Source organism: Vidua macroura, chromosome 18 (genome assembly GCF_024509145.1).
Source record: "Vidua macroura isolate BioBank_ID:100142 chromosome 18, ASM2450914v1, whole genome shotgun sequence".
Lineage (NCBI taxonomy): Eukaryota > Metazoa > Chordata > Aves > Passeriformes > Viduidae > Vidua > Vidua macroura.
The window spans coordinates 8917094-8940849 of NC_071588.1; the positions used below are offsets into that span (position 1 = coordinate 8917094).

General features: G+C 39.7%; 1 protein-coding gene across 2 annotated transcripts in view; it reads left to right on the forward strand.

Annotated features, from left to right (window-relative positions):
* Positions 1 to 23756, forward strand: part of DGCR2 (DiGeorge syndrome critical region gene 2) — a 45214-nt gene that overhangs the window by 16072 nt on the left and 5386 nt on the right. The window contains exons 2-9 of one of the 2 annotated variants that reach the window (XM_053993492.1): positions 4207 to 4329; positions 12058 to 12183; positions 13342 to 13561; positions 14552 to 14628; positions 16549 to 16725; positions 18028 to 18231; positions 22549 to 22701; positions 23155 to 23391. In XM_053993492.1, coding sequence (XP_053849467.1) covers positions 4207 to 4329; positions 12058 to 12183; positions 13342 to 13561; positions 14552 to 14628; positions 16549 to 16725; positions 18028 to 18231; positions 22549 to 22701; positions 23155 to 23391 — 1317 coding nt within the window. The remainder of the gene's footprint in view (positions 1 to 4206; positions 4330 to 12057; positions 12184 to 13341; positions 13562 to 14551; positions 14629 to 16548; positions 16726 to 18027; positions 18232 to 22548; positions 22702 to 23154; positions 23392 to 23756) is intronic. The other variant, XM_053993493.1, reaches the window with a different exon arrangement.

Genomic DNA, 23756 nt, shown 5'->3' on the forward strand with positions numbered 1-23756 from the left:
TTATTCTGGCCTTCACATGACAGTAACTTTTATCTTGGGTTATATATTTAGCCTGTAGAATTGATGGTCTGAATCTGATTTCAGTTTTTCTGCTCTTTTTATACAAGTTAAGCAATTTCTTGTTTTCTGTATCCAGTTTCTAGCAGAGAAACAGGTGAAGTGTTACCAGAGAACACAATGTTGTTACTTAATATTTCTGATAGACGTTTGTTCAGGTGCAGGTGTGCTGGTGAACGAGCAGCTTGCTTGGGGTCTAGGGAATAAACACAGTGTCATCATGAAAGCATAGAACTAGCAGTCAGGACAGCTGGCTTCCTGCAGGTTCCTCTTGTCTGTAGCCTTTGGCAAGCTCTTGAATTGTTCTGTACTTCGTTGTAACTGTGACATGAGGATTTACTGGTTGGTAAAATTGTTGAGGGATAATGTTGTAGAAGTGCTCTGAGATAGTGAAATGAAGAGACTATCATGACACCTCACTGCTTCAAGTGTTTTCATGTTCTCACACTGCCTGAACTTTGTGATGTTTTCTAAGTTTATACTCTGTATAGTGCAAAAACTACAATTGCTGCTATTTTCAGTGTTTTAGTTGTCTCCTTTCTTCCCAGCAAATGCCAGATAAATTTAATTGCTCTGCAATAAGAATTCAGTGTACTAAATTTCATCTTGTAGCATAGCAAAGACTGCATCTAATGCTGAAAAGAAAAAGAAGCCTTTTTTTGTTAGAATTGCACATGTGAATCATTATACTGCTGATGTCACTTATCACATCATACGTGAATGCTGGGGGAGGTTGCATTTCCACATTTTCACTTCAAGGCAATTGTTGATACCCTTGGCTTAGTGTTATCTTGTGCTCCAACAGCTGCTTGCTCTTAGCTGAACTTGTGCCATTACGTATTTACTAATGATTTTGAAAATATGAAATGTTTCTGCATTTAACAGCTGGTAGAAAGTATGGTTTTAGTGCTGTGTGGAGGTGATAGTTTAAGGTACTTTCTTCATCCTTTCTTGCTGTGAGTTACCATCAACAGCTGTGAACTGTGAGGGCTATCTGGCTTTAAGGACAGAAATGTGCTGATATTTTTGAAATCTTTGCTATTCTTCAAAAGAACTGAAAATATATGGGTGAAGAAACAGTTTCTATTTACCGCACTCCTGGAAAGTACAAAGTCTGACCATGTGTTAAGTGATTACTTGCATTCCAGGAAAGATGGATGGTCACATAATGTTGTACTATTCAGTAGTGCTCCTACATCTTCCTGACTCTTGTCCTGCTGCTGGCAGTGTGACTTGCCTTTTCTGTGGTGGAGATGGGCTTGAGATGTTTTCATTTATCTGCTGTTTTAACTTAAAAATAGGCTACTGACATGAAATGTTTCACAGAGTTCTGGAGACCAGCACATACCCTGTGCATCCTTGCCTCTCCCAAATACCTCTATTCCTGGGCTAAGTATCTTACAGCTTTGTTATAGACTTCCATCTATTTTTATGTCTGTATGTATGTATGTATGGCTATGGGTTGGGATGGCTCAGGAGGGCTTATTGACAGAGATTTTAATTTCATGGTATTTCTTTGTGTCACATTTCTCCCCTCCGCAGCAGAATTGCATAGCAGTTCATGTTCCTTGGTCTGAAATAATTACTGCATCTGACAGCATGATCTCCGTTGGGAACAATGGTACAGCTGGTCTGAAAGGTGTTTTAATAGAAATGTTTTGTACTCTTCCATGTATCCACATTCTTCAGAGAGGAGTGTCTCTAACACAGGAAGTAATGACATTACAGCTTGTAGCTGGCATTTTTTTAATGCCCATAATGCTGAGATGGAGTCATCCTTCTATCTGAGCCAGTCATATGTAATTGTACATAAAATGGTAACGTATGAAATTGCAGACAGACAGAAGTATTCTTGACTGTTCTTCCTTTGTGCAGGTTGGCATTCCTGGTGGATGCTGCCTGTGGAGCCAGAAGGCTGCAGGATAACTTTGTTCACAGGGTGTATGTGTGAATTCCATTGAAAATAAGCAGTAAAAGAAAAAAATCGAGTTTATTTTCAAGTATCGAATTTTGCCATAACTATGGGTGGATGCAGTGCAAACCTGGAGCTGGGCTGAGAATAGTCTTTGATGTGTTAAAAGATCTACCACAAGCCCCGGTGTAAATTCTGTACTTGGAACTATAGTAGCAAGACTTTCTAAGGAGCCTCCTACTGCGTCCTGACCTTGTGCAAAAGTGGCGAAAGAAGCTGCAGTCATTTACCAAATGGTGCTCTTCTGTGGACTTGAAATCTGAATGCTTTCAATTTCAGCTTGAGGTTTTGTATTTGTTTGATTTGGTGGTTTGTGTGTTGTTGGGCTTTTTCCTCTAAGTTAGGAGGAGTTTTAATTAACTCATAGAGATTAGATTTGAAATTATTTAGCTTAAAGCTAGATTTTAAATTTTCTCTCTTGCTATATTGGGTAAGTGAAGCTTTTCCTCAATTTTTTATACACCAACCCCCCCCCCCCCCCCCATTTTATTCCCCTTTCCCTCTTCAGGCTAAATAAATTATTTCATATTTTTTTCTGAGGAGGAAGTCATTATGACTGGTCTTTTTTTTTTTTTCCATTTCCTCTGTGCTCATTCTCTGTTAGCTGTTTGGGCTGAGTAAAGCTCTAAATGGGTGAGAACACTGTTGTGCTGTCAGGTCTGTTGTTGCCGTCAGTAGTCTGGCAGGTCCGTGTGAGTTCTTAGCATCTTGTGACCTGAATGTTTGCTCTGAGTAGGTGGTTGCTAAGAGGATGTGCCTGCTTTTATTCTTCTAGAAGAGCAGGTCTGTGCTTTACAGAGGAACCAGTAGTAGGACTGGATTTTAGTCTAACATTGAATTAGAAGCCTGTTATCAATATGTTATACCAATTACCAGGTGTACGTGTACAGCTTTTATTGAGAGTGCCTGGTGACTGGGTTTATTATGCCCACTTATGTTGTTTGAACACTTAAATGTGACCTCTCTCTTGATTCAGCTTAGGCGTGTGTTTCAAGAAGTAACAACTGCAGTTACAGTCTGCTCTTACGTTTTAAACTGTGGATGAGAGAATGCATACCTGTATTTTAAATTCTCATTTAGTGATTTCCTTCTGCAAAACAGTTGCCTACTGGATCCATTCAAAATCAGTATGTTATACATATAAACATTTTTTTTTCCAGTTTGAAAAGGTGCTAATTCTCGAGACATAAATTACCTGGAATTAGTGCAGCTCACTGAGAGGAAAATGTGCTAAATTGCTCAAAAACAATGGTTGGAAAATTGACAACCGTTGTCTAGAAGAAAGATGGACAATGATGGTTAGGTGCAAAAGTGAGCCTGTGGATGGTGTTGGCACTGGCAGACTGGCTCTGAACAAGCTTAGAATTGTTCACTTTTGTAGACAGACTTTTTTATTCCCTGCAAAATGTTTTGAGGTACATAAAATGAAGCTGAGTTATTAGGTTCTGGCATTTGATAGATGGAATTGAAAAAAAAAGGTTATAAAAAAGTTGTACTTTTTATAATGCTAATTAGGTGTGACAGTGTAGTGATGGCAAGTAGGCAGTGAACTCACAGAAGCAGGAGCAACATGTTTGCAGATAGTGACAGTTTCTAGTATAGGATATGTTCACATGGAGAAATTCTACAAAAGAACTGAAGCTAGAAAGTGAAAACAGGTTCATGGATATAGATATTATTTTACAAGTAGTTCTGTGAAATGTCTGTAAATCAGATTGGGCATTTGTGCAAGTCTAGTGGGTCCTGGCATACAGAATGATTAGAATGGAAATAGGATTCTGAGGCTGTTGCATAATGCAGCGCTTACCTATCGAAGCGTATTTTTGTTGAAACTCAGCTCTGGAAAAATTGAACAAGCACTCCTCAGTGCCCCACAAGAAGCAAATGGGTAATGCTGTGGTAGTAGCTGCTCACAGGCTATCTTTATCAGGACGGTTTTACCACAGATGTCTTGAGAGAATTATTTCCCATACCCTCCTGTCTGTTAAAGCCACAAACATGCAGTTTAGTACATGAAGTGGTCTGAACTGAAGGAGTTTTTAACAGGCTGAGTTAACCAAAGATTTTGTCCATTACGCGTCAGTGATCCATTACATGACAGATGATTAATATATGTATAAATTTGCAAGAATAAATAACATTTCAAAGAAAGCACCATTTTTTTTCTTCTTTCCCAGAGCTCCGCTGCATCCCGGGGCAGTTCGCGTGTCGGAGTGGAACCATTCAGTGCATCCCTTCAAACTGGCAGTGTGATGGATGGCCCACCTGCGAGGATGAGAGCGATGAAGTTGACTGTCCAGGTAAGTAAATCTAAGAGAGTGCTCAGCCCTGTAGCAGCTTACTTTGCAGCAGTACTTATTTTTATTTGAAATTGGTGATTGTTTGGTAGAACTGTACCCATTCTTAACAAAGACTGAGTTGGCTTTCTCTTAATTTTTCTCTTCACAAACAGTTTTTTGCTTGTCTGAATTATCCTTCCACTCTTACGGTCAGAGTAGGTATCCTGAAGATGAGTAGAGTTTCTGGTCTAAAAAGAGACTTTCCTGACAAGGAAAAAATGTTGCAGTTAAGCTGAAATGACACATAAGCCTATGGTTAAATTTGGAATTACTGATTTGGTTGTATATCGCTCAGACAGTGCTGGGTGACATTGCTGGACTCGGGTAGAGAGCTTGTTTTATTGCTCCCTGTTCTGATGATGCTTCTTGTGCTTAAATGGAGAGCTTTGTTCTGCCAGACGAGCTGGTGTATTTGCACTTCATAACCTCCTATGACCATATGCTTTGAGGAGCCTGTCACCAGCAGTGGATCTCTGCTAAAGCTACTGGATACTGAGCTGTGCTTAAAAACAAGCAAAGAAATGTTGTGATTGTACAATCACAATGTACAATTGTGATTGTACAATCACAATTTTGAACTTTTTCAGTTGTTCTTGAAAAACAGGCTAGTGCAGCTCCTTCTGTGTGTCTTAAAAGTGAATTGACCTGTATTTTTTTTTTTCTGTAAAGAACAATGAGATAGGTATCTGAAAGCATGAATTCAACTGTGGCACAATTCAAAACTTTTTATCTTTACAGCATGACTAAGTTACATTCAAAAACTGTTTTAAGAAGTTCTTTTCCAGTGAACTACTTAATTTTCTTGGCAGAGAATCACATGAACTCTGTGGCATTGCCATAACAGCACTCATCATTCTGAGTTCTCAGCTGTTTTAGAGAGGTGCTACAAAATAGTAACATTGATGTTTTACAGCAACAATTCTTTTAGGTTTTCATATTATCTAAAGGAATTAGAGAAATAAAGCTAACATTCCAACTTTGAAACTGTGCTAGAGTTAGCCATCTCCCCAGTGTGTACTATGGACAAATAATTAAAGGAATGTCAGTGCTCTTTTAAGAAAACTTTTTGTTAGTTTGTATATGTGAATGTGCAGTAAAGGGGAAAAACAGTTAGTAATTTCTTCTGATACTGAAAATTAAGCTGTGCCATTGATAGACTATTTAAGGATATTCTTTACAATGTAGATGTCCTAAAGAAAATTGCTTTTATAGCTGTGCTGTTATTCTTCCTTTTTAGCTAACTTTGGCCAAATGTAAAAAAGCTATGGAGCTAATAAAATTCTAGAGTATGATGGAATTCAGTGGCTAGGGGAGGGCAGAGTCATGTTAGTGTTTGGATTTACTCAAAAAGCACTGAAGACTTTGCTTGTGAGAACGTTTGAACTTCCACATTAATAGAAAACTATTTTTATCTTCTCCTGTTTCTGATGTATTAGTCAGCAACTTAAGTTATTGCCTGGAGTATGCACCAGGATGGTGTTGACTAAGGACTGGAGTTCCAAAGAATGTTTGGTATATGCATAGGAGGAGGATTTTATGGGAGTAACATTTCTCAATACGTAGGTTCTGGTCTTGTGTTTGGGGTGTAGGTCTCACTGGACTGTCTAGCCTGACATGATAAGAAGAACTTGAAGGTTAAAGAAATTAAATGTGGAAGAGACTTGATTCATTCACCACCGTGTCTGTGTGCAGGAAGAGAAGAATAATGTCTGTAAATACCAGAGGGGAAAATTCTGGACAGCAGAGAGAGGAAAGTATTCCACTTGATGAGAGGAATAATTAGATAAGTAATTGGTGAAAAGGCTGTGCTCAGTAAAACAGCCAGAAAGCAGGTGTGGTGTTTGTGAAAGAACTGAGACATTTGCACAGTAATGTGAGGAGTGCAGCCAACAAACCAGAGGAACAAGAACTACTCGTGTAGGATGTAAAAACTATTATACCTGTAACAATAAACTTGGTGGGATTGCATCGTGATCTGCAGTGGGTGTTGAAGGGCAGGTGTTATTCAGAGCTGTCAAGAATAAGAAGAGGTTGGTGCGTATGGGAATGCTGTGCTGGAGCATAAAGAGGAGTAGCATCAATGAAAGTAAACCTGAGGGCAGAATCAGTTTGGAAGAGCACAGTGTGCTTGTGTTGAGGAAAGCAGTACAGATGTGACGAAGTCACAGGAGAGACTGTCTGGGGATATTGATCGGGGAGCTAATGCTACTAATAATAGTAACATAGTCATACTCAGGAGTGGCAACTTTCTTCTTTGGCCACTGAATTAACAAGAAATGATGCAGCTTTAAATTTAGAAAATACCTTTGGATTAGATGAGCAATTGTGTGATGATTCAGCTAAATGTAAATACTTTAATTAAAAAGTTCTTCCCTTCAATAAAGTCAGTCTGAAGACTAAAAGAGCTAGTTAGTGAAGCCACCTGGACTTGTGAAACTTGGAGAATTATAACATCTTTAAATTAAAAGGCATGAAAACTCTCTGAAGCATGAAAAGAAAGCATGCAAGAAAGGGCCCTGAATCTGGTTGAGAAGCTTGTTAATCTTGAGCCTTTGAGCCACTAATGGTACACTCCAACATGAGCAACTTGGAACAGATCAATGGCAGTGAATTAGGGTTTTGTGGTGGTATTAAAAGTGTGTTTCAATGACTCCTTAGTCATGTTGGTGTTTCTGTTTTGAAAGGTTTATTACAAAGCCGTTGTAAGTTGTTTGCCACTGTTGGTTCACCTTTTTTAGGCCTAATTTCATTTGTGTTAGTAACAAAGGTCCTATTAAAAGAAGAGGATCCATAATTAATAAATTAGTTTGGTAATCATGTATTGGTTGAAATGCAAGGAACATTCCAAATTGTAAGACTTTTTGTTTGAATTTCTTATGGCATTTTTTTCAGAAGACAATTAAGACATTTAATTCATTGACAATCTGAATAAGTGTGTGAGATGCCTATTTTTTGCTATATTTCTCTGAAGATTGTCATTATAGCTGTTTTTATTCTTACTGTCTCTTATCACAATGAGCATTTTCTTCTAAAACATTGAATTCCTTTCAGTCCCAAATTTTCCATGTGCAAAGTACTGTTCCCCCTGCCCTTCCCACTAGGCACCCATGTGTCAGTGGAATCTGCAGCAGTGATTACTCTCAATTAATCTCTCTGACAGACTAAAACCAGTGTCTGCCTACGCTTGTGAGCAATACTAAAAATTGCTGGGAGGGTTTATTATGTAGCATGTGCCTGTGACCCTCTTCTGCTTAAGCAGTGGAGCTTCAAAAATTTTGTGGACTCTTCCATGTCAACAATAATTGATCTTAAAATAGTTTATCCCAAAGTGGTGTATTTTATGAAATGGTAGAAACAGACATTAATATCTTAAACAAGGACTTTTAGAAATGGGAATTTATTCTTTCTAATCACTTTCTCATGTTTCTACACAAGCAATCAAAGTAGAAAGATAACTTTTTCACCTTTATAAAAGTTCTGTATTTAAACCCATAAGAGGGAAGGGATCTGCATTTTACCTTTTACTGCTTATTGGATTTTCAGCTTTGCTTCTACCAGAATATCAGATCAGCTTCTGCAGATATCCTGCCTTCTTTGCAGGCCTTCTGGTGTAACTCATTTTCAGGAGGCCAAGCAGAGCAGGGTTTAGTATAGCTCTGGCTGTGTTTTCCTCCCAAACTGCGGGTTTGATGTTTTTTTTCTGTTGCCTATGAATGAAAATGGATGTCTTAAATTTGAGTGCCCTTCATAAATCCTATCCATATCAGTTTTACATCTTTCCCTTCTGATGAAGCAGCAGCTGTAGCAACCTGTTTTGAAGTGGTGAAAAACAGCTTTGTGTTTTATTTCACCAAGGATGTTTTGTATGGTTGAAGTGACTCTTGACATTTGTGCACTTTTTAGTACATCTCCTTTTTACAAGCTAGGTATTAATGACAGAAACCTCTGAGCATTTCCACACCTTTCCTGAGCCCTTGCTGAACTCCTATTTTTCTTTTACCCTACCTCTTGGTGTTTAAATTATAAGCTGTTTTCTGCCAGTCCATTACCTTGAATAGCACTCAGCACAGCAGGATGCTGTTCTTGCTTGGCATTGATGTCCTTGCACAATACAGTTGATAACACACAGCACGGAGCTGCTTGATCTGAGAAGAATCACTCCTCTCTAGGAGCTTCTGAAGTATATTTCCAAATACTGAGGCACAAAACTGGACTTAATCTTGAAGTTCCCTCTCCTCTCAAATTACCAGATGGAATTAGAAGCTTTCTAAGCTTTCAGTAGGTAATATACTGGACAAAATTTGAAGCTTTGGGGACAAGGCAGCTTTTATGTAAATTTTGAGAATCTGTGTGTTTAAACAGGAGCAACTCAAATCTTGGAACTAATAAGATATGGCAAGACCTGGTTGCTTCACAGGCAGTTTAATTTTGACATCATTTGACATAGTACATCCATCCTTATGAAGGGTTTTGCTTGAGTGACTTGACATCTGTGACGCAGTTTTTCTAAAAGGTAGAAGGAGCAATCAGCATGGCAGACTTCCATTCTGAATTGGTAGCTTCAAGTTTTAAACAACTGAAAATAGCCACAGAAACACCACAGTTAGACAACTTTCTCTTGATGGATAGCCCTATACTCAGACTATAATTGTGCTGGAGCGAATTAGATAGCAACTGTAAATTGGAAGGAGCTGGGTGAATACTAATCATGGCTTAATCCATTGGGAAACACATTGGAGGATGCTTGTGTTCACTACTCTAATATTCAAAGGGTGAAAAAAAATAGTGCCCCATGAGTTTTTCCTTGAACCCGTTTTCTCATTTTCTGCACCAACTAGCCCGCAAATGACATTTCTGGAGTAATTATATAAAGTCAAAGAAACAGATCTATATCTCTCTTGGATAGTAAAAATACCACTGTTGCTGTTATTGCCTGTGGTTGTAGTATTTAGAAGAATAAAGATCTTGGAAAATAACTGATCTTCCAAAATTTCATCACTTTCAGGATATGAAGTATCCGACTGCATGTAGGCAGTAAAAATGATGGCTTTTCCTTTTTGAAAAACTCAAATAGGGTTAGGTTCTGATCTTCTGAGTTAAGTTGTTATCTAAAGATGAGTCCATGGCACTCTAATTTATTTTTAAAGATAAAATTATTTGTAAAAAGGAACTAGGAACAGCACGTAAAATTCTTCTGTAGAGAATTGCAAAAGTGGAATAGAAATCCAGTCCAATTACACCTTTGCCACCAGAATCTGCAACAGCTTTTCATGGCAGTCAAGTGACTTAGAGGCTTGTTAGCATCTCTTTATTGCCCTGGAAAAAGTTGTCTTCATGTCTTTTCTTGTGAGACAGATATTCAGGTCAAAGAGAAGCAATTTAATATTTGAAGAGCACCAGTTTATTAAGCAGCTGACAGTGTTGGGCTTGAAGTGACTTGTGGTAGCTGCTTTGTGCCACTTCAGTCCTGGTTTCAGCAGTGAATGTGCTGACAAGGGCAGATGCTGAGGAAGGAATGAGTTCAGCTTCCTGGGTGCAGACTGATGGAACTCTCTTTGTGTGGGATCTGTGTAGCTGTTTTTCAAAGCATCTGGCATAAATCCTGGTAATTTAGGATGTTAGCATGTGTAGCCCTTCCTTAACCTTGCATGTTAAAACCTGTGAACTTTTGTTTTATTCCTGGGGGAGATAAATTGTTAAGTCCTCGTGGGCGTTCTGTTTAGCTGCAGAGGGTCAGCCATATGGTGCTGCATCTGCTCTCACTTCTGAGAGGGAACTGATTCTTCATGTGTTTGGTTCTAACTGGTTTTTTGGGTTTAGCTATTACCATTTAATGCCATGGGAAAATAGAGCTCCCCATGCTGAGCTCAGTAGAATTTGATAAAGCATTCTACATTAGTTAGTGTTATTTTTAAAGTCTTGCTATAATTGATTTGCTTTTTCAGTGTCTCAGTATCGCTTTGAAAATCATAGTGTAAATAGTGCTACTGAACCATTAGGATTAAAAACAGATTCTAAAAGTAAAAACAGATTAGCCTTTAAAGTAATAAAAAATCAGTAATCTTCACTGTCAAATAATTTTGCCGTTTTGCATCCTTTGAAACGTATGCTGTCTGAGTTTCTTGGCACTGACTTCTCGCCTGTGATAGATAGTGTATTCTAATACTGAACACCAGAATTTCTGCTTTATTCCTGTAAGGCCATGGGAGTATATTATGCACAGCCATTCCTTAATTGGTGATCTCTGTAGACATGTAATTCCTAGGATAACATGATAATTAAATAGCCCTTGCTTATCCCATTAACCCAGGGCAAACTCAGTATGCTAGAGACAGATGAATGCAAAGCGACTCTGCTGTTCCTGGGCTCTAGCTAGGGATTTGTTTTGCTCATCAGTGCCTACATTTGTTCCAAGGAGTGCACTGTTTGATGTTGGGTCTTGTGGAGGTCTTTCCCCCAGGTAATGCACTGAACAGCCTGCAGCCTACCATGAAATCGCGGTGGACCTCTTGCTTTCCAAAGACAGTCGGAAAAGAGAAAGTTTTATTGACGTGGCTTCATATGTATTTCAAACAGACGTAGTTAAACCTGTTACAGAAGACTGTAGCTTCTCTTTATTTGGGATCATGACTTTGTTTGTTTGGTTTAGCGAGGCTAAATGGAGCTAATCAGCTTTAAAGGAAAATAAGCAGATTTTTTTTTATATAGAAATGAATGTCTACATAGCTCTGTGCTGGTTAAACTCTATTACCTTCAATAACATCTAGTAGTATGAAGTAACATACAAGCAGATATTTATAATGCTTATATTCTTGGGGTTTGAATTTTTCTCTTTTTAAGGTTAATCTCTTGTTTCCACATTAATCGTTCTTGGTGCCCACCTCCATCTTTCTCTGAGGTTTCTCCCCACCACCATGCCAGCCTTCCTGCTTAGGAACCTGCTAGTTGTGCTGGCTATGGCCCACCCTACCTCCACCTGAACTGGGTGTTCCTTACTTACACCTGGTAGGCACATGGAGCCCTCCAGCCTCCTTTCTTGAATAACATCTTACACCATGTTCTTCCTAAGTTACTGAATCTAGTGGTCATGTACACCTGTTAACCCTGACACTGAAATGAGGGGGTGTGTGGGTTTATTTCAGAAGTCATCACCTAACTTTTCCTTTAGAAGCTTGAGAGTGAATAAAAAAGCCTCGTTCTTCTGGCTGAAGATCAGTCTCCTTTCCTGGTTTTAATTACATCCTACATTGCAGAGCATGTGTTAGAAAATGTATTGGAGGAGTTTTCTTATGTCCTTGAGCACACAGCTGAGGAACAAAGCAGCTGAGGAGTGGGTAGTTCTGTAAACAGGAACAGATACAATGCACTGGGGATGATGCATTTGCTGCAGCAGTTGAAATGATGAGCAGCAAGTCCTGTGTACAATTGCAGGCTGGTGAGAATCTGCCAAAATATTTAGTTTACACTGCACGACTCATGTAATGGCTTGTTGGTTCTTTTCAATTGAAGGTATTTCAGTTACCTACTGAGTAAAATGGCCAAGCTGTTACTGCAGGGACCTGCCATCTCTGCTTACCTGAGTCATGTATCACATATGTCTTGAATTAAACCCTAGAGAAAGTGTAATGAAACAAAATCTGCCTTTGCTTGCATCCTTCACCAGTACTAACTATTCCTCCTGGTCCCCAGGCTTGACAGGGGACCAGCGAACTTACTATGGGAAGGAGAATGTGGACTCGAGGCACAATCGAGGGAGAGGAGGAGAGACCACCCGCTTCCACACCCTCAACGTGGCACAGCCTGTCCGCTTCAGCAGTAAGTTGCAGACTGGGAAATCTGGGCCATCTTTCTGCTAATTAATTTATAAATATAGGCTATTTTTAAATTAAAAAGTAAAAGTGTTTTCTCTGTCATAGCTTTTTGACCAAACTTTGACATGCAATGTTATTTCAGGTGTTTGTGCATTTCTTTTATATATGTTTTGCATGGTTTATATAGCAAACCAGTATACATGCAAAGAATGCTATGACACTAATAATACTCTTTTTGTGAAACCAGAGTTGCAATATTCTATAACAGCTCATTGCAGAGTTGTAACAGAATAAAAAAGGATAAAAACCACAGAAGAAACAAAACAGAAGAAAGAGGCTTGAGAACAGAACTGTGAATTGCAATGAACAGAAAACAGTTTCTGAATTTTAAGTTTCTTAGGCAATACAAAATTAATAGTGCAGATGCAGGTTTAAATGCCATCCTTCTGTCCTGTGATTCTCTCTGTTAGTTACCCATCACCTCCAAGAATAGCCCATGGGCCTATTTCGTCCAGAAATGTCTCAAGGCTTTTGTTTCAGGTTCTCTTAGTTAATTGAGAGAAAGCAGAGACAGCAGTTCACACCATCACCTTCTTACTTCCTAAAGACCTGCCTTACACTTGTGGTTTTTCCAAAGCAACCAAGAATTTCCCCAGAAGTTCTGTTGTCTTCAACGATTCACTCTGCGGGCAGGATTATATGAATACTATTGAGACTGTAAGAGTAGGCTGTAAACTTTACAGCAAGTTAAATGTATTGCTAATCACCTAATAGAAAGACACAGTCATTAAATTGTCCACCTGTGGGATTTTTGTGCTGCTTGTTTTTGCTTGGATTGATCAAATTTATTGGTTTTATAAAGATGTCCAGGGAAATGTCTTCCACAGTTGATGGTCAGTCTTAATTAAAGATTTTAAAGGCTGTGACAATGTGATGGGACTTTACTAGGACCTTAATTTTTTAAAAAACATTAAAAAACCCCAACATTTATCAGAAACTAGAGTAGTAGAGTAACTCTTCAGGGATCTGTAATGTGTGCACCTCCTCCTGCCGAGGTGAAGTGTACACACTGTTGCGTGTATGTGTCCCAGTGATAATTGATTAGGATGCATTATCTTAAAGATCCTAATTTGGGGGGAATGGTTTCCCTTCCATTCTTCATGTTTCCTAGGAAAGTGCCCAACAGGATGGCACCACTATGAGGGCACAGCCAGCTGTTACAGGGTGTATTTAAATGGGGAGAACTACTGGGACGCTGTGCAGACATGTCAGCGCGTGAACGGATCCCTCGCCACCTTCACTGCAGACCAAGAGCTGAGGTTCATCCTGGCACAGGATTGGGACTTGGAAGAAAAAACATTTTTAAGGATGGGCCAGCGTGGGTGAGTAGGAAGAAAAGGACAAAGATCTCATGTTACAGAGAATGGTTTCTGTGTGGTAAAAATGCTGCTGGTTCAGTTTGTGTAGAAAATCTAATGGTAAAATTTACATCAGGTGAATAAGCCAGTATGAACGTGCTGGCTGGCTGTTTGGCAGTGCCCCATCTGCAGTTTATGTTTTAATTGATATCAACAGATAATTCAATTCAACAGAGTCTTTTTATCAGTAGAATGTTCTTATCTTCAAGTTGTCTTAGCAAGGTACAGGTATTCTTGAGCTGCATCAGGGAAGGTGGATTTAACATTGACTGCTGCTGCACTGCCTTGTATAGAAATAATTATTTAAATTTTTCAGCAAGATTTTGATTTCCATGAAGTACCTGTAGCTCTAACAGAGAGCAACTTGGAGATAGGAATGAAGTAAAAAGGCATTTTGAGTTGCAGCAACTGTGTTTGGGTGGTTTTAGATATTTCATTCTGTTAGTTCACAACAGACAATTCCTTATTTTTCTGTGTATGGGTGTTTTGTCACTCCTGGGCTGCTGTGACAAATCACCAGGAGTGGCTGAGTAATGGTGTGTTTCTGTCTCCGGAGAGTTAAATGGTTTGATCCAGAACAGTCTGACCTAAGTTGTTTATGTCCAGAAATACTTGACTTCTGGATGCTGCTGTGTGATTTTTGGGTTTGAGATACTGAAGTGCTGCCATGACAACAGAATAAGGTGCTGCTTATGAGTAGAAATAAAGGACACAGTCAGTTATACTTTGTAAACCTAGAAAACTACTAAGTGTTTTATCAAGTATTTTCCTCTGTTCCTCAGCTGTAGTCTCTCTACATTGACAGTGTATGGGCCGGAAAGATAAGGAAAAAGTCATCAGAATATTTTGAAAATTAGCTTTTACATATGAAGACATTAGAAGGTTCTGTGTAATTTAATTTGTTACTGTGTTTTTGGCCTGTATCTTTAGAATGTAACTTAATTTGTTTTGCAGGTTCTGGGTGGGATATCAGTATGTGATCACCAACCGAAATCACTCTCTGGAAGGTCACTGGGAAGTAGCTTATAAAGGTGGGTTTCTCAAATTGCTGCTTAGTTCAGTGCCCATGAAAACTGTATTAAAGCATGAATATGATTTGCAAGAACAACATGACTTCTTGCACTGGTAGTGTTGAAATAGTATAGAACTATAGAATAGTATAGAACTAGAATATAGAACTGCTTCGCTTCACAGGGTAGAAGTGGAAGAGTTTAATACTCAACACACATCTTATTTTAAAGTTTAAGAAGTTTTACGGGTTTTAATGCTGGCATGGAAATAACATGTGTCAGTTTATTTGGGCTTTCACCTTGATTAAATAAGAGAAAGGAAACTACTCTGTAATTTCTCATTCTTCGTGGTGAATGTTTAGATGAACTGCTGATTCCTGGTTCTAGTATTTGCAGAGTAGTGTAGCATGTTTGGAGGTTTTAGCTTTTTTAAAATTGGTAGAACTTTGTATACTAAAACAACACACATGAATTTTGCAGAATTTACACATATTTTTTTCTTTTTAATGTATTTCAGGTAGTTTACTTTAACCATATCAGAATTTGTGTAATCCCAGAAATATATCTCATTTTATGTGAAAAACTGAACATTAATTTGATGGGTGTCACTGGCTAAACCCTTTCAATTACAAAACAAGTAGCTCCCTCTGCTGAAAATGCAAAGCTATGTTTCTACACTTTTTATTATTACCTAATTCAGTCGAGAGATTAAAGTCATAATATGAACTGTTATGTGTACACTTGCCTGTTTAATTCCTGTACTGGTTTAGGTAATGGAAAATTTTTAACAAAGGTGTTTTTTAAGCATCAGCACTGTGAATTCCAGTGTAGCATTTGAAAACTAATCTGGATAGGTTTTTTCTCAAGCATAGTTTTCAGTATCTGTGGATAATCTGGAAGGAAAACTTTCCTTTAGGTACAGACACATAATTATGATCAGAATTTTTAAACAGTTGGGTCTTGAAAAATACTTCCTTTGACACATGAATAAAAAGATTCTCCTTAAGAGGACCTTTCCTTGCTCTTTGGAAAGCTGACTGCACTGCCATCTGCTGACAGGTCACAACAGGGCGGCATGAATTACGGAAAATAAATTTAATTTAATTTAATTTAATTTAATTTGTTTTATTTAATTTGATGCATGATATGAATTTAAACCTCCTCAATAACATATAATCTTCTGTTTTCAAGCTTTATATTTAATAAAGAGATACTTCCACGAAGTAAAGGTTACATAGTAACATTTATTAGTTTGTGAAAAACTTTTCTTAGGCTTGTATTGATGCAGACTCTTAATTTCTAATACCTGTTTGAAAAGTGATTTAGGGTTCTAAAGCTTGAAAATTTTAATTTATTGTTGTGACATGTGGAACATAAGCCCTCCAGAAAATGCCCTCAACACCTCTTGCACTGTTTGGAGCCCATCAGGATGTTGTTTCATGAGTTGAAAGGACCAGACTGTGGATGCTGTAGTGCATTCCCCCAAACATGGAACAGCTCTGCGAGGGCTGCACAGGTGGATGCACATCCTTAGAAGCACTGGTGGGTGCATGGAGTGCCAGGCACAAGATTGCTGTGTGGGTTCTTGCTCCACTGGTAGCAACTGTGACCAAACTCAGCGTGGTTTGAGGAGGTGTATAACTATTGTCAGGCAAACCCCATGGGGCTCTCTGAAGCAGCACTTGTGGAGATGTTGGAGTATCACTTCTGGTTCAGAGTGACAGAATTACCCAGTACTTTGAAAACAGCAGCCTCTTTTCTGTGTGAGTCACCCCTTCCCTCCCAGCTGTTTGTCTTCCCCCAGAGCAGCATTGCTAATGGGAGCTGGTGCTGGAGGACTCTTTGTATTGGAGTTGGTGTGCATGAAATGAGTGATGTTACAGAGCCTCTCTAAAACTTTACATGCCCACAGGCTGCTAATGCCAATGTATCTTGTTCCAGGCTCTTCAGAAGTGTTTTTACCCCCTGACCCTATCTTTCGTTCGGCTATGACTGAAAAGGAAAACGTTCTTTGTGCCCAGCTCCAGTGTTTCCTTCTTCCTACCCTCCGGCACCACGGTTTACACAGCTGGTATGCTGAAAACTGCTATGAGAAATCTTCATTCCTCTGCAAAAGGAGTAAGTTGGGTTCAGTTCAGTGTTATCTGTACTGTGTGTTTAAATATGCATATAATAAGTACCTGGAAATTGTTTCATTACCCTTTCTAATTTTTGCCCAGTGAATTAGGAAAAAAAAAGGGTGGAGTTATATTTCTGCTTGATTTTAATAAATAAGAGCATCATAATGTGTGGCTGTCACACAGTACAGAGTTGTACTAAAAAATCATTAGGCAGCAGTATCAGCTCCAAAACAAACTTGGGCAAAAAAAGTTGTTTTGGTTTTTTTAAATACCTTATTAGTAAACATTGCTCTTAAGTTATTAATTTCACATTAAAATGAGGAAACACTTATTTTAGATTATAGCAAATGCTACTAAATTCTTTGTAGCTAATTATTAGACCTAGAAGGGAAAGACAAGTGGAACTCCCTGACTTAAAGTGAAAAAAAAGGCTTTTGTTCTGTGTCTTGCATTGCTGTACTCCAAAAGCCTTGATACCAACAGAGGTATTTGCAGTATAATCAGGTCAATCTTAAACATTACCTGATCTATGTGGTGCAACTGACTGCCAGGGAAGCTGTGCAGCCTCTGTCCTCAGAGGTTTTTATGACCAGATTAGATAAAACCCTGAACAACCCATTGGGATGTCATGGCTGACCCTGCTTTGATCAGAGATTGAGCTGGAGACCTGCTCAGGTTTCTTCCAGTCTTACCTTCGTGTGGACCCCAGCAGCTGACCTGTGCATGGGGTGGAGGGGACAGGCCATCCTCCCTGAGCAGTCATTCCAGCTGCCAGCTCCCAGCACTGTTTTCTCTCTCTGGTTTTGGCACTTGCTTTTAGGTCAGTGGGCAAAAGGCAGCTAAGCTTCCCCTGCTGGGCAGGGATCAGGATGCTGCTAGGACAGTGGAAGTACTATTGCCTGGCTCCCTTTTTAAGTCCTGGCCTGTTCAAATGCCTTCAAGTTTGGTCTAGAAAAGATCCAGCTTTTCCTAATACCAGGAAAGAGGAAGGGAGCTGCAGCAGGCTTTGGCAGTGAAGGTTAAGCTTCTCAGACCACTTGCTTTCCTCTCTCTTGGAGAGGATGCTTGGAAGTGTGTCAGTTCCATTAAATACCTAAAACTCACCTTTTCAATGAGCTGAAAATGGTGTCTGTGTCCCTGGAGACCATCCATTACCCTTTCCACTCCCTGGAGATCCCTTTTCAAAGTTCTTTAATGTGAAGACCTGGATTTTAACTGGTGGTCTGTTTATGTTTACAAATCACTTAACACAACAAACGAAGCTGAATTCCATGGATATTGATGTGCCTTTCTGTTCTAGGCCAGACTTGTGTTGATATCAAAGACAACATTGTCGATGAAGGCTACTATTTCACTCCCAAAGGGAATGATCCCTGTTTGAGCTGCACGTGTCACAACGGTGAGCCTGAGATGTGTGTGGCTGCCCTGTGTGAGCGGCCCCAGGGGTGTCAGCAGTACCTCAAGGACCCTAAGGAGTGCTGCAAATTTACCTGCTTAGACCCAGGTAAGACTCTATTGCTACAGTTTTGTCAGTCAAAATTAGTTGAGTGCTCAGCTTGGGTATCTTTGGGCATAGCTTTGTTTGAAACAACACATCCTTGCAGTGCCTCTACATTGCTGGGTACAACCACCCCACGGGGAAGGGTCTCAAATCATGGGAAACACTTCAGGCTGTGGCTGGTAAAAATGAATTATCCATGATGCTACTTAGAAAGGAGAAGCAGTAGTTCAGTTTGGAGAGGGACAATACTGTGGGTTTTTAGTAGAGCATCTGGTACATTTCCTTTGTCACGTTAAGTTGTCATGAAAACAAAACACTTTTCTCTTGAGTACTAATTAAGCATATTTTTCTGGTCATGAGCATATTTATGTGTCTGGAAATTTTCATGCAGGGATCACATGGGAAGCAGAGTTTTAAAATTACATAGTTTCAGTACTAGTGAGGATGTACAGCCTTGGTTATTGGATTTGGCATATCAGTGCAGGTTTTTGTTTTGGATCGATGAAGTCAATGAAGTTGACTTTGAACTGTTTGGCAGTCACTGTTTTGGGGTGCAGATTTTGGGGAGGTTATTTTTCTGTACAGAAAAGAAATGTAGCTTCCTTGGAGTTTACTGTGAGAGTGGCCAGATACTGGAGGAGATTGTGGAAATGCCTTCTGTGCAGATACTCAGTGCCTGATTGGACTTTGTCCTGCACAGCTTGCTCTAGCTGGTGCTGTTTGAACAAGGGTTGGACTGTATGATCTCAGGATGTTCCCTTTAATCTCAGCCATTCTGTGATACTGAGTTTTTTTGTATTTTAAAATAACCTAATCTTATCTGAGTGCATTAAGAAACTGTTCTTCTGAACTCCTGTGGAAAACACAGAAGGCCAACTCTTCCATCAGAGGCTTCTATTTCAATCTGTTACAAATAAATGGGTGCTTATTGGCTTCCAAATTTGCAGTCTTAGTGGTCCTAACTATAGAGATTAATCATTAAAGTCCACTGTCTCTCCTTGTGTCACATTTGTTCTGCGGGTTAAGCTTAACAGATGTTTGCAGCTAGTGTGGCAGGTCTGCAGTGAAGGAGTGGGGAAAAAGCAGGAGTCTTCCTCCCACTCTTATCAGCTGAGTTAAGACTTAGGCTTCACTTTTTTATCTGCAGGAACAGTGTCAGCAAAGCATCATCCAGCAGACAGGATAAGATGACCTGGGATAACCTCATGTCATGTTCCTTAATCCTTGCTCATTGCTGTGGTCTTAACTATTTCATGAATACTGATTTGAAGAGTGTATTTTACCACATCCTTTCTCATACTTAAGCTCTTCTGTATTGATGCTAAATGAGACTCTTTCATTATACTCTTGCTTGAAGTGTTCTGGTGGATTTTTTAGTAACTTAGTTTTTTAAAGAGGAATTATCAAGCAATCATGCAGCTTCTTTCATCATGACGTTACTTCAGCTAGTGATAAACACTGAAAAATTTAAATTAAACATTTCAGTTTTCCTTCTGGGTGGTTATAAATGACTATTCCAGATGACAGAAATTAATGAATTACTTTCTTTAATCAGCATGTATTTATCTTTGTCCAATTCTTTCATGTATCTTCCCTAAGCTTTGTTGCAAAGGAAAGAAAACAGTTTACTAATCAGCAGTAAGTAAATTAATCACCCAAGGAGAGACCTGGGGGAAATAAATCCTGCTGTTGTGTTGGCAGGTAATCGGCTCTTGCAGCGTGAGTGGGTGAGCAATGATTACAAGTGGTAACAAATATTACTCAAGGACTTGGTAGTAGGGGAATTTTTCAGTGGTAGGAGTAAGCTGAACAATCACAGCTATACTCACTTAAAAGATGCTTCTCATTTAGCCAAAGATAAATAGCAAAGGAAGATTTTGAAACCAAGGTAGTCTGTCTACTGCTGCTCCATGTAGTGGTAGAAAATAATTTTTCTGTTGTGGCTCTTGTTTAGACAGACCTGCAACTGTGAAAAGGTAGCAGAAGAAATAAAATACTTGGAAAGAACTGATGTGCTGAAGCTTTTCTAGTGACTGAACTGGTGCAGTTATAGGGCACTACTATACTGAGGGTAAAAACATGTTTTCTGAAATAATTAATTTTGTATTTATGTGGGCTTCAGGTGTCTTTGGTGGTCTCAATCCCACCCTAGAGTCCATGCCTACTTTCTGCCACACATTTTTGCACCTGCACTGTACTGTGATGTGGTTCTTTCTCACAGAAAAATGCTGCCCTATCTCCACCTGGCTCCCTTCTCCAGACAAATCTTGTTCTTTCTCATGGCATGTTAATACCAATAGTCCTTGGTTATTAACAACAATTCTCATCTGTTATTACTAACAGTCCTTGGCTGGCTCCACAGCCACCTGATTGTTGGTGTTTGAGACCTACACATGAGCCCCTTATCTGGGAATTGAGAGGTCAAAAGGATCCCACTTTGGACTCCTGTTTATAGGGTCACAAGAGAATGGGCTCTAGTTGTAGTAATTTTCCATCCTGGCTACAGTTTGAGTCAGTAACTTTCTTTGAAGGTGCAATAACAAAAATACCACTCCAAGTGAGTTGTTTTTCAGGCAAGAAAAATAAGTTTCCAAGGCTGTTCATTAAAAAACAAATGTTCTTTAGACACCTGTTAGTTCCTGGGAACTGACAGTGTTTCTGATAAGCTCAAGAGGGCTTAGTCCAAGTGCAGCTCATCAAGGCTGAGGTCTAATGAGCATTTCTCAGATCATAGTGCAGCCTGCAGAGGGGGGATGCACCACCAGAATCCATCCCACAACTAAAGTCAGCTTCTCTGGGCCTCTGCACCTATGTGTATATTTTACTGTCAGTGTTACTGACAGCCTTGAATATTCTGCAGTGATCAGAATAGTCTGCGGATAGTCGGCACCGCCGTAAGATGGAGGAGGAGCAGGGGCAGGTCTGTGGTGTTCAGGAGGCTGTGCTGGCTGGGAGGTGTGTGACTGCATCAGCTGAAGCTCTGTCAGTGGTAGTTGCTAAAGGGTTTGACAGCACCCAGGCTTTTGTGCTGCACAGCCGGATCTGAGAGGGTGTAATGTTCGAGCCTTATGTGTAGTGCACTATTAAATGAATTTCTTCTTGCCAAGAAGGCGTTACATAATAAATGCCAGCCTGTTAGCCATGTACTGCAACGATACAAATTAGGTGGATTTTTCTGTTACTAGCATGTGTAGCAAACTAATACTTAAAATTTTTGTGAGGCTAAAAGCCTTCTTTTATGAGGAATCTTTGATAAAACTTCAGTTGCTGTTAGTGAAAGGAAAAGTGTGGAGTGAGCTCTTGCAACTCAAGTGGGTGTGGGAGAGGTGGCCAGGATCTGGCTGGCTCCTCTGGAAGTGCTCCTGCAGTGACGGGGAAGAGGGGCCATCCCTGCTACTGTTTGTGTCCTGCAGCAGCAGGTGACCACGTTGTGAGACCACCTCATCTGTTTCTTACCCACCCTTAACCTGGGTGTGTTTCTCATTGAGAAGTCTTTAATGGGAAGGTAGTGCAAAGAACACAGTATATCATCTTTAGGTCATTTTAGTTTGTGTAGAGTACCTGTGTGTGTGTGGCATAACCAAGTGGGATTAGTTGAATTGTGAAAAATTAATGCCTCTTTTGCCAGGTGCTGGGAATACAGTGGTAATTTGTTCACAACAGCCTTCCCTGTCTGGGTCTGGCTAGCAATGAGATAGAGCTCTCCAAGTTCTGAGCTCCTGGGTCTGTTTCTTGTTCTGCTACTTGCTTTTGGTATGACTCTAGAAAAAGGTTTAATTCCCATTCACCTTAATCTCTTCAGTTCCTGAGTGATGATTACTGTGTTCCTATCACTTAGTGGTGCTAACCAGTGTACTGGTGACATGTGGAATTTAGATGGCCACATCTGGGTGACAGTGACAATGTTCAGAGATTTTTAAATTGGAAGTGGAAGGGTTAGGATGTTCAGAAGTTATGTAGTGTATAGATATGCCAGTTCTCAAGCCTTTTCCTCTTCAGTATAATACGATCAGCCATGCAGGGGAAACAAGTGGATGTGCAAAATGCCACTAAACTTTCTTTTTTCCAATTTTGGAGGCCCGAAGCCTTCAATGTTTTGTCCCTTTTCCTGAGGAAGATATTCTTAGAAACTTTCAGATTTTCTTGCAGTAAAAAGATAAATCACCTGATGATTCATGTATATTTGAAATATGGAGAAGTGTTAAACCAGGCTAATTAATCTCCACTCTACGTTTATCTCTCAGTTACTGACAGAAGAACATCAAGAAAAATGAATCTTGAACAAAAATAACAGGCTGTTTTTATATGTTTTATGAACAGATGGCAACAGCCTGTTTGACTCAATGGCCAGTGGAATGCGCCTGATCGTGAGCTGCATCTCCTCCTTCCTCATCCTCTCTCTGCTGCTCTTCATGGTCCACCGGCTGCGCCAGCGGCGGAGAGAGCGCATCGAGTCTTTGATTGGAGCGAATTGTGAGTATCAGCTCTCTCCTTGTGCTGGATATTGACACGTTGCTGTATGTAAAGGGGAGAAAAGTCATCGTCTTGCTTGCCTGTGCCTGTGGGCACAAGACCTGTGTCTTGGTGGGGTCTTCAAACTTGAACTTTTGTAGATAATGGAAGAATATTTTTGTTCATATGTGCTCCAAATCTGAAATATCTTCTGTGTGAACAATAGTCCATAGTTTGAAGAGGTTAGAGTCAAATTTAGATGTGATGCAGGACAAACAGACTGGGAGCAGGTGGGCCTGGGTATTGTGTAATTGCAGCAAGTTGACTTGGATGGGTTATGTAGACTTTTCTAGGTCTCCAGGAGACCTGAGTCCCTGGGGTGTGAAAAGTGGAAAAAAGTGTTGAGATCTGACTTAAACTGAAGAAGACAGCGCGAGATAAAGTCACTTACTCCTTTTCCTTCTCTTGAAATAGTGCACCATTTCAACTTGGGCCGCAGGATGCCTGGTTTTGATTACGGTCCCGATGGTTTTGGAACTGGCCTTACTCCACTGCATCTTTCAGACGATGGGGAAGGTGGAGCATTTCATTTTCACGATCCCCCTCCACCCTATACTGCTTACAAGTACCCAGATATTCAACATCCTGATGACCCACCTCCTCCTTATGAGGCTTCTGTCAATCCAGACAGCATCCTTTGTTCCACTCCAGGTACGCAGGCAATAATTTCTCTTTTCTCCCACTTTTTCATTTTGGCTAGAAGATGGAATTTTTTTAAGCTATAATCGTGTGTTTTAGCAATTGTGACAGGAAAAGACATTTTACCAAAAAATCTGCAATTTCTGTGATGGAAAAGTCTTTTGTTAAAATGTGTCCTTAAGCTTGGTTTTTCTCAAAGGTTTTTTGAATCACCTAAATTAGCAGTGGAATCCAATCTGTAAGCAGTTTACCTCTTAAACCTTACCTATTTTTGAGCCTAACCTTGGATGGATTAGCTGGTTACCTTTCTTCTACTGTGCTGCTACCATTTTTGGCCTTTTGAAGATAGTTTGATAGAGTTAAGTAGAACAAATGTC